Genomic DNA, 11,274 nt, shown 5'->3' with positions numbered 1-11,274 from the left:
AGTATTTCTTTGTAAGGTGCTTTGAGCTGTCATGTGTGCTCTATAGTATAGATACTATTCAGTATTTTTGTGGACTGTGGTCAGTCTGCCACAGTAGCACCCAGTTTGTGAATGGGTTGAGTTTGACCCAGTGCCAAATGGCACCAATTCATGTGAAGATCGCACATGTCAGGTCAATTGGCAATTCTTTTAGTTTATATTGGTACCTCACAATTAATATTGTAAAAATATCTCAAAGTGTTACCAAAAATAAATAATGGATCTATTTGTATTTTAAAATAATTAACAATTATACTTTGCCATTCTGAAGAATGGTCACTAAACCCAAAATGTTAGTTCTGCTTTCTCTCTGCAGATGCTGCCAGACATGCTGAGTTTGTCCAGCAATTTCTGTATTTGATCCTGATTTGCCGTATATGCAGTTCTTTTTTTTTAATCAATGAATACCTTTAAAGTTGATATAGGAAATTCTTGTTAGTCAAGGGAATCAAAGGTTATTGAGTGTAGATTGGAATGTGGAATTCAAAGCATAAACAGATCAGCCATGCTTTAATTGAATGGTGAAGCAGACTAAGGGGCCGAATGGCCTAATTCTGCTCCTATTTTGTATGTTCATAAAATGCTGGAAGTGCCCAGGCAGGTGGCACCTTTGCCGAGTCAGAGAATCACAGAGATATACAGCATGGAACAGACCTTTTGGTCCAATTCGTCCATGACGACCAGATATCCTAAATTAATCTAGTCCATATCCCTCTATAACCTCCTATTCATGTACCCATCCAGATGCCTTTTAAATGATGTCATTGTATCAGCTTCCACCACTTCCTCATTCCATACCCTCGGATTAAAAACGTTGCCGCTTAGGTTCCTTTTAAATCTTTCCCCTCTCACCTTAAACCCAATCCCTCTAGGTTTGGACTCCCCTCTCCTGGGGAAAAGTCCTTGGCTATTCATCCTATCAATGCCCCTCATGATTTTATAAACTTCTATAAGGTCATCCCTTGGCCTCTGATGCTCTGGAAAATAGCTTCAGCCGATTCGGCCTCTCCCTATAGCTCAAACCCTCCACCCTGGCAACACCCTTGTAGATCTTTTCTGAACCTTTTCAAGTCTCACAACAACCTTCCTTTAGCAGGGAGACCAAATTGAATACAGTATTCAAAAAATGGCCTAACCAAAGTCCTGTGACAGCTGTAACATTAACTCCCAATACTTTCTTCACTATCCTGTCTAGTTGCAACTCCACTTTCAAGGAGCTATGAACCTGCACTCCAAGGTCTCTTTGTTCAGCATCACTTCCCAGGACCTTACCATAAAGTGTATAAGTCCTGTCCTGATTTTCCTTTCCAAAATGCAGGACCTCACATTTATTCTAAATTAACCTCCACCTGCCACTCCTCGGCACACTGGCCCATCAGACGAAGATCCTGTTGTACTCTGAGGTAACCTTCTTCGTTGTCCACTACACCTCCAATTTTGGTGTCATCTGCAAACATAATAACCTCCTATGTTCACACCATTTCTGTGACCTTTGGTCAAAAGTGGGGAGAACTCTGCTGCTCTTCCTTATTGAAATAACATTACAGGGTCTTTTAGAACTGTGGGTATCCCTCTACTCCGAGGGCTGAAAAAGGTTGAAAAGGCAGCTCAATATCACCTTCTCTCTGGCAATTAGGGATAGATGCTGGCCTGTGCTTCCACATCCCATGAATAAAAGTAAACATCCTACTGAGATGGAAAAATAAGAGGAAGAATAAATATCTAAGGTATAATATATAATAGATAGCAATAATAAATAAGATATCATTTAAGGGAACTGAAGCATTTTCCTTTAAGACAGCATTGCATTGTGGCTGCAAAGACTTTGTGAAGAGGAACTGTTCTTTGGCACTTGTGCTGCGCGGGGGAACCTTTTCTGTGGAACACGAAAGGACGGTTGGTTGTGTTCTCCTCTGTCTGCGGGAAAATCGAGTTTCTCTTTTTTAAAAAAAAGTAAAATAGTTTTGCAGAAAGAGAGAGACCGCGAGGGAGATGTCGGCTTTTGCGGATGATTATGGGACGGAGGTGAGTTTGCGGCGACGGTCGAGTGATATTTTGCTGTTTCGTTAATGTCGCAAACACATGGTTCCTGCAGCCTGAGGCCCAAAGGAGCCTCAATTTACCAAACAACCCCCTTCCCATTAAAACTTAGTGTTATCTTTAAAATATTGTACTGATTTATTCTTTCTAGTGGATTCAGAATCTCCATCTGTTTGAAATAATGTCATAGGATCTTTTACGTCCAACTGGGCAAGTAAATGGGACCTTGATTGAACCTCACTCTGGATCGGACAGTACAATGCTCCCTCAGAACTGTACAGGAATGTTAACCTTTGTTTTTGAGCTCACGCAGAGGAATGCAACTTTATTTTGGAGTCCAAGGCGAACTGGAGACTGGTTAGCCCAGTTGGCTGAGTGGCTAGTGTCTGGTTCAGAATAGCACCAACGTTGCACATTCGATTCCCTTTCCAGTTAAAGTACACTTGGTACCTTCCTCCATGCCGTGTCCCTGAGGTTGGAAGGCAATGGCAACCTACTACTGACAAAACTGCCAAGAAAATGGATATAGGATCAAGCATCAGCAAACAAATGAACCAAGCATCTGCCTTGAAGCATAATGCATATCATAGAAATGCTTATTATTCTATCCCAATCTATTACTGGATCTCAAAGCTGTGGAACTGCTTACCATCTCAGTCTTTTCCTGTAGAATCTACAATCTTTTAAGTTGAACCTTAACATTACTTCAGTTTAATTATCTCAACTGTTTTTCCAATTTTCTTTAGATTTAAGGTTGTGCAACATGGGCTTTGACCCTTCACTTAGACTTTGCATTTACCAGAGAAGGTTAAAAATTCCAATGCTTTTCTAATGGATTAATTTTATACATTTGTGGGATTACTTCATACTGTAATGATCAAATGTCACTCTCTGGGGAAAGCAATTTTTCCTGAAATCCTTGTTGCGTTATTGTGATTATTATGAGTGGCTATCTTCCATTTGCAGCCTGACGTTGTTTTAATCTTCAGGGGTTAAGTCATGAGGAGAGGTTTGGATGTAAATATAGAAGGCATGGTTAGTAAATTTGCAGATGACACCAAAATTGGTGGTGCAGTGGACAGTGTTAGCCTTCCTCCAATTTAGAACTTCAACTTTTAGATCTTGTCTATCGTTTTCTGTCACTATTTTAAAACTAATAGGACTTTGGGGCCAGTGACCATAATTCTATTAGTTTTAAATAGTGATGGAAAAGGATAGATCAGATCTAACAGTTGAAGTTCTAAATTGGAGGAAGGTTAATTTTGATGGTAATAGGCAAAAACTTTCAAAAGCTAATTGGGTTTGCAGGTAAAGGGACGGCTGGAAAATGGGAAGCCTTCAGAAATGAGATAATGAGAGTCCAGAGACAGTATATTCCAGTAAGGGTGAAAGGAAAGGCTGGTAGGTGTAGGGAATGCTGGAGGACTAGAGAAATTGAGGGTTTAGTTAAGAAAAAGAAGGAAGCATATGTAAGATATAGACAGGAGTAATCAAGTGAATGGTTAGAATATAAAGGCAGTAGGAGTGCACTTAAGAGGGAAATCAGGAGGGCAAAAAGGGGACATGAGATAACTTTGGCAATAGGGCTAAGGAGAATCAAAAAGGTTTTTACAAATACATTAAGGACAAAAGCGTAACTAGGGAGCAAATGGGGCCCCACAAAGATGAGCATGGCAGTCTTTGTGTGGAGCCACAGGAGATCGGGGAGATACAAAATGAGTATTTTGCATCAGTGTTTACTGTGGAGAAGGACATGGAAGATATAGAATATGGGGAAATAGGTAGTGACATCTTGAAAAATGTCCATATTACAGAGGAGGAAGTGCTGAATGTCTTGAAACACATAAAAGTGGATAAATCCCCAAGACCTGATCAGGTGTACCCTGGAACTCTGTGGGAAGCTAGGGAAGTGATTGCTGGGCCTCTTGCTGAGGTATTTGTATCATCGATAGTCACAGGTGAGGTGCCAAAAGACTGGAGCATGGCTAACGTGCTATCACTATTTAAGAAGGGGTGTAAGGACAAGCCAGGGAACTATAGACTGGTGAGCCTGATGTCGGTGGTGGGCAAGTTGTTGGAGGGAATCCTGAGGAACAGGATTTACACGTATTTGGAAAGACAAGGACTGATTAGGGATAGTCAGCATGGCTTTGTGCGTGGGAAAGCATGTCTCATGAACTTGACTGACCTTTTTTTGAAAAAGTAACAGAGAGGATGATAAAGGCAGAGTGTTGGACGTGATCTATGTGGACTTCAGTACGGCATTCGACAAGGTTCCCCATGGGAGACTGGTTAGCAAGGTTAGATCTCATGGAATACAGGGAGAACTAGCCATTTGGATACCGAACTGGCTCCAAGGTAGAAAACGGAGGGTGGTGGTGGAGGGTTATTTTTCAGACTGGAGGCCTGTGACCAGTGGTGTGCCTCAAGGATCTGTGTTGGGCCCTCTACTTTTCATCATTTATTTAAATGATTTGGACATGGATGTAGGAGGTAGAGTTAGTAAGTTTACAGATGACACCAAAATTGGAGGTGTAGTGGACAGCGAAGAAGGTTATCTCAGATTACAATGGGATCTTAGTCAGATGGGCCAGTGGGCTGAGGAGTGGCAGATAGAGGTTAATTTGGATAAATGCGAGGTGCTGCATTTTGGAAAAGCAAATCAAAGCAGAACATATACTCTTAATGGTAAGGTCCCAGGGAGTTTGCTGAACAAAAAAACCTTGGAGTGCAGATTCATAGCTTCTTGAAAGTAGTGTCACAGGTAGATAGGATAGTGAAGAAGGTGTTTGGTATGCTTTCCTTTATTGGTCAGCGTATTGAGTACAGGAGTTGGGAGGTCATGTTGCGGCTGTACAGGACGTTGGTTAGGCGACTTTTGGAATATTGCGTGCAATTCTGGTCTCCTTCCTATCTGCTGTGAAACTTGAAAGGGTTCAGAACAGATTTACAAGGATGTTGCCAGGATTGGAGGATTTGAGCTACAGGAAGAGGCTGAATAAGCTGGGGCCGTTTTCCCTGGAGTGTTGGAGGCTGACGGGTGACCTCACAGAGGTTTATAAAATCATGAGGGGCATGGATAGGATAAATAGACAAAGTCTCTTCCCTGGCATGGGGGAGTCCAGAACTAGAGGGCATAGGTTTAGGGTCAGAGGGGAAAGATATAAAAGGACCTAAGGAGCAACCTTTTCACGCAGCAGGCGGTATGGAATGAGCTGCCAGAGGAAGTGGTGGAGGCTGGTACAATTGCAATAATTAAAAGACATCTGGATGGGTATATGAATAGGAAGGGTTTGGAGGGATATGGGCCGGGTGCTGGCAAGTGGGACTAGATTAGGTTGGGAGATCTGCTCAGCATGGGCGAGTTGTACCGAAGGGTCTGTTTTCGTGTTGTACATTTCTATGACGGTGAAGAAGGTTATCTCAGTACAGTGGGACCTTGATCAGAAAGGCCTATGTACCAAGGGTTGACAAATGGAGTTTAATTTAGAGATAAATGTGAGGTGTTCCATCTTGATAAGGCAGGAATTATACAGTTAATAATAGGGCCCTGAGGAGTGTGCCAAACAAAAAGACCTAGGGGTGCAGGTACCTAGCTCCTTGAAAGTGGAGTCATAGGTAGACAAGGTGGTGAAATCTTCAAGAAATTAATAGGAAAAGGCAGGGTGGATGAAAATAAACCAGTGGTAGGGGATTCTAGAACGAGGGGGCATAACTTGAGAATTAGGTCCAGACTGTTCCAGAGAGATGTTAGGAAGCACTCTTACACAAAAAGGGTGGTAGATATTTAGAATTATCTTCCAAAACTGGCAGTGAAAGTTGGATCAGTTGTTAATCTTAAATCTGAGATAAATAAACTTGTGTTAAGTAATAGTATTAAGGGATATGGGTGAAAGGCACGTACATTGAGTTGGCCATAGATCAACTGTGATCTCATTGAATGGTGGGACCTTGATGAACTGAATGGCCTACTCCTGTTTCTAGGTAAAAACAAGGACTGCAGATGCTGTAAACCGGAGTCTAGATTAGAGTGGTGCTGGAAAAGCACAGTAGGTCAGGCAGCATCCAAGGAGTAGGAAAATCGACGTTTTGAGCAAAAGCCCTTCTCGGATGCTGCCTGACCTGTGCTTTTCCAGCACCACTCTACTCCTGTTTCTAGTCTTCTCCAGACGTGATAGCAGCATCTTTTCTATATCTGTTCTAATCAAAACCTTTGATAATTATAAATACCTCTTTCGGGCTATCTCTTGATTTTCTCATTTGTCAGGAGAGGAAATTTAGCTTCAATGGGGGATTGCAATTTAAATATCAGTGCAGAATAACAGGTAAAAGAAATTCAATGAGAAAGAACTGGGCAGGTTTTTTGTGGGTGCCAGTTGATCTCAGGATAAGAACTTTCATGACTGCAAGTCTTGTAGGAAGGTCTTGCAAATTTTTCATTTTATTTTGGGTTGAACCTTGGACTGGGATTTCCTTATGTATCAGTATGAATAATATATTTTATGTGGAACTACAATGAGGGGTGTGCTCTGATATTAGTTCATTCATGGGATTGGGGTGTTGCAAGCTGAGCCAACATTTATTGCCCATTCCTTGTCGCACTGGGGAAAGTGATGGCAGGCTGTATTCTTGAACCCCTGCAGTTTATTTTGTATAGGCACACCCACAGTTCTGTCATAGAGTTTCAGGGCTTTGGTCCACTGGCACTGAAATATTTCCAAATCATGATGATATATGGCTTGGAGAAAAACTTGCAGGTGGTGGTGTTCCCATGTATCCTGTGTTCTTGTCCTTCTGATGGTGGTGGTCATAGGTTGGGAAAGTGCTGCCTAAGGAACCTTGGTGCATTTCTGCAGTGTAGCAAAACAAGATACACTCTGCTATTGAGTGTTTGGTGGTGGAGGAAGTGAGTGTTTTTGGACGTGGTTTATGGAAGTGCTGGAGAGAGCTGACAACAGGTCCAATGACCTGGAGCCCTAACAGTTCTCCTGTGACGCTGATTTGCATGTATAGTAATGTCCCTGTTATCTAATACCTAGCTATCTGGAATTCTTGGGCAACTGGCAGTCAGAAAGGCACCTCCCTACTACATGCAGTAGTTCTCCCATAATACAACGGTCTGAGATTAAAAGGCTAAATCAGAATTGTAACCTTCTCATTGCTCTGGGAACTGATTGTTTGTTTGGTTTCTCTCTCTACTTTTGATTAAAACCTTGTATTTAAGAGCGGTCCTGGCCACTAGTTTTTAGAACGCACATTAATCTTGTGGCAGTGACGAGTTGAGTTCTCCCAGCCACTGTTAGTATTTCTCGTGCAACCAACAGATTCCTGTAACCTGCACTTCCCATTGTCTGTGCGTACTGGATTCTGGAGGTTTACTGTACTTCCTTCAATCTCCTGTGCTTTAATGACTACGATTGTAGTGTCAACTGTGTCTCAGTTGGTAGAACTCCGGGCAAAGCTCAAACAAAATTCCGTCAGACAAAAGACTGATAAGAATTTAGAGGGAACTTATAAAATGAAGAAGAATTGTCACAGTGTCCCTGTTACATTCCATGCTCTGCAATTCTTAAGATGAACACAATGTGCTACTTTTCTTGAATATGGCCAAAACTCTGGAGTAGAAACAGATACCCAGCATGACCACTCCCACAGACAATGTGTAACATGGATCCTGTAGGTAGCCAGCTTGGTCAGAAACAACAACAACGAGGTCCTCTGGTTTTCCCAATCACCTGTCACAGTTGATCAAGAGCGTGGAACTGATTATGGAGCCAGCGGTTGAGGAGCAGCCCCTTCAAATAACGAAAGAGGGACTGCAATCTCACATTGTGAAACTTGGAAAGAAATTGAGGATAAATTATCTTTTTTGGGTGGGAGTTTTTTCCTGGCACAGAACAATGTGTTCAGCCCAGCACGTCTATGCTAGTGTTTGTATTTTGGAAGAGCTTCTTCCCACGTGGTTTTCTCCTCTTGCCCTTAGACTGCTGTATGCCTCAAGCTTCACTTCAAATACATTAATACTATCTGTTTCTGAGTTTCACGCTGCCAATATTAAAGAATCTTATTTTAATGTCATTTGTTGCTGCACCCTTGTGTGGACTTCATCAGTCATGGAAACAACTTCTCCACCTCCACCTTGTGAACCCCTTCATGTTTTATGGGCAGACATTCAATGTGTTTAATTTGTCCAGAAGCATTAAATTCAAATTTTTCTTTGAAAGGAACACTTGCGTTTAGAAAGCACTTTTCACAACACCTGACACAAAGCTAAGAGTCTCAGTTGGACTCCAGTTGGAGAAGGTGAAGACTGGAGATCAGAGTCAAAAGGTGTGGTGTTGGAAAAGCACAGCCGGTCAGGCATCATCCGAGGAGCAGGAGAATCGATGTTTGAGCATAAGCTCTTCATCAGGAATGAAGATCTTATGCTCGAAACGTCGATCCTCCTGTTTCTTGGATGCTGCCTGACTGGCTGTGCTTTTCCAACACCACATTTTTTGACTCCATTTAAGAGGGAATCAAAGCTGAGAAAAGAAATGTAGCTGAGAAAGTGAGTTTTGGTAAATACCTGATCAGAGACACAAGGAGGAAACAGAAAGCATTGAAGATGAACAAGAGACAGAAATCTTGGCTGAAGGGAGAATAGAACTTCCATGTGGTGCAATTTTCCTGGATGTTCTATAGGAAGGATATTGTGAAATTTGAAAGGGTTCAGAAAAGATTTATGAGGATGTTTCCAGCATTTGAGGGTTTGAGCTATAGGGTGAGGCTGAATAGGCTGAGGCTGTTTTCTATGGAGTGTCAGAGGCTGAGGGGTGACTTTATGGAGGTTAATAAAATCATGGGAGGCATGGAAAGGGTAAATTGATAAGGGTTGGAGGAGTCCAGAACTGGAGAGCATAGGTTTAGGTTGAGAAGGGAAAGATTTAAAAGGGTCCTAAGGAGCAACCTTCTCAGAGGCTGGTGCATTTATGGAATGAGCTGCCAGAGGAAGTGGTGGAGGCTGTTACAATTACAGCATTTAAAAGGTATCTGGATGGGTCCATGAATAGTAAAGGATTAGAGGGATATGGGTCAAATGCTAGCAAATGGGTCTAGATTAGTTTAGGATATCTGGTTGGCATGGACAGGTTGGACTGAAGGGTCTATTTCCATGCTGTGCGTCTGTATGACTAAAAGCGACAGTGAGTTCAACACAAATACAAAAGCAAATTGCTACAGATGCTGGGAAAGGAATAACTCGGCAAGGCTTCTTGACTGAACCCTGTAAACGTCAACCTCTACCATGTCAGAGGACAAGGGCAGCAGATGAATGGGAATATCACCATCTACCAGCGAGACACCATTTGTATTTGGGACTATATCGCCATTCCTCCCTGTTGTTGAGTAAAAACCCTTGGAAGTCTGTTCCTTACAGCACTGTGTGTATCCCTACGTCCGAAGCGCTGCAGCATTGCAAAAGGGCAGCTCACATGATCTTTCAAAAGCAGTTAGAGATGAGCAGTAAATGCTGGCTTTCCCTCACAGCTCATGAATAAATGCCAGGCAGCATCTGTGCAGAGAGAAACAGAATGAATAAATCAGGTTAAGAGCCTTTTGTCGTCTAACCTCTCCTGCTTTCCATTTTATCCTGACCATTTCTTCATTCTTCTGCTCCCCCTCCAACTCTACTTTTCCCCAATTTCCCTGTGTCTGTATTTGCTTAAACTCTCTTAGTTACATAAATTATTTCCAGTTCTGCTCTTGTTCGGTGAAATAAAATGAGAGGAAACCTGTTGTGAGCATGAGCACTGACATAGACCAACTCAACAATGTCTCTCTAATTTTGCTGCTGTCTTGAAATTTCTCCTTGCTGCTGATCCTGTGCATAATGCTGCGTTGCACAAGGTTATTGTAAAGTGCTTTGTATCACTTGGTATTTAATAGATAAAAGGGGGTTGGTCAGCTTAGTTGGCTGAATACCCAGCTTGTGATGTTAACAGTGTAGTTCCCCACTGGCTGAGGTTACCATGAAGTATTCTCCATCTCAACCTATCCCCATGTTTGAAATGTGATGACCATTGGGTTAAGCCATCACCAATCTTGTCGCTGTAATGAGAAATTAGGACTGTGGCAACTTTGACAGGAGAAAATGATGGTAGTGGAGTGGTTACTTTTACATAATTTTGGTTTTACTGCACATGTGATTTGTCTTGCCTGAAAAGTGTCTGCACTTTTCCTAACTTTTGCCACTTGTTTTATGTTTGCATCATTGATGCTAAATTGTCTTCACTTCTGTCCACAGTATGATCCATATGCCTACAACGCTGATTATGACCTCCATACAGGTAAATCTCATATTTATTGTTTGGTGTGCTGGCTTAGATACTGTAAACATGCCAACACATGAGAGTCTGTAACTGATTGTGATTATTGGCTTGAACTAAAGGGACAGCCGAGCTGAGTGAGTGAAACAGTGAATTGGTCACATTGGCCCTCATTTTAAAGAAATAGGGATTGGGGAGTCAGGGCAGCTATCTTGTGCATGAACCCCAATGTGATGTTAGGCCTTGCTGATTTTAACAGCTAGGCCTTGCCTTGCACAAATGTTTCAGGAGTCCCTGGGGCTGTTTTGTTGTAAATAGCCTGCAATCTGGAGGGGCACACTTTCCTTCAGTGTAACTATTTTAGGCATGGGAAGAAGGGGGCATGGCTGGCCAAGTAAATAGGTATATCACCCAATATAGTGCCTGTACTCCTGGGTAATCTTAGAGTAGGCATCCAGTATGTCTTGGCTTACAATTACCTTCAATGCTAAATGAGTAGAAAGGAGAATTCAGCCACAGCCCTTAGTGCAAATGTGGGCAGTAAATGTTGGCTTTGCTTCACAACTCATGAATAAATTTAAAAAAAAACAGCATGCCAGGCAGTGTTGTTGGAGAGAGAAACCGAATTAACAATATGCAAATGGATAGAGTGGAAAGTATGCGGCTTTTTCCCGGGGGAGAGGAGTCAATTACTAGGGGATACCGGTTCAAGGGGCAGGATGGGGGGTGAGTTTAAAAGAGATGTGTGAGGCAAGTTTTTTACACAGAGTGGTGAGTGCCTGGAACCTGCTGCCAGAGGAGGTGGTGGAAGCAGACACAATAGTAGTATTCAAGAAACATCTGGACAAATACGTGAATAGGAAGGGAATAGAGGGATACAGATTCTGTA

The 11,274-nt window shown here is 42.3% G+C and overlaps 1 protein-coding gene across 1 annotated transcript in view; it reads left to right on the top strand.

The window, feature by feature from the left end:
* Positions 1-1,897: 1,897 nt before the first annotated feature.
* LOC122542268 (eukaryotic translation initiation factor 3, subunit 6 interacting protein) overlaps positions 1,898-11,274 on the top strand; it is a 31,703-nt gene continuing 22,326 nt past the window's right edge. The window contains exons 1-2 of the mRNA XM_043679821.1: positions 1,898-2,064; positions 10,364-10,406. Of these exons, the coding sequence (XP_043535756.1) occupies positions 2,032-2,064; positions 10,364-10,406 (76 nt within the window). The 5' untranslated portion in view covers positions 1,898-2,031. The remainder of the gene's footprint in view (positions 2,065-10,363; positions 10,407-11,274) is intronic.

Source organism: Chiloscyllium plagiosum, chromosome 39 (assembly GCF_004010195.1).
Source record: "Chiloscyllium plagiosum isolate BGI_BamShark_2017 chromosome 39, ASM401019v2, whole genome shotgun sequence".
In the NCBI taxonomy this organism is placed as follows: Eukaryota; Metazoa; Chordata; class Chondrichthyes; order Orectolobiformes; family Hemiscylliidae; genus Chiloscyllium; species Chiloscyllium plagiosum.
The sequence above is the reverse complement of the archived record's forward strand: the minus strand, read 5'-3'. Positions and strand labels throughout refer to the sequence as shown.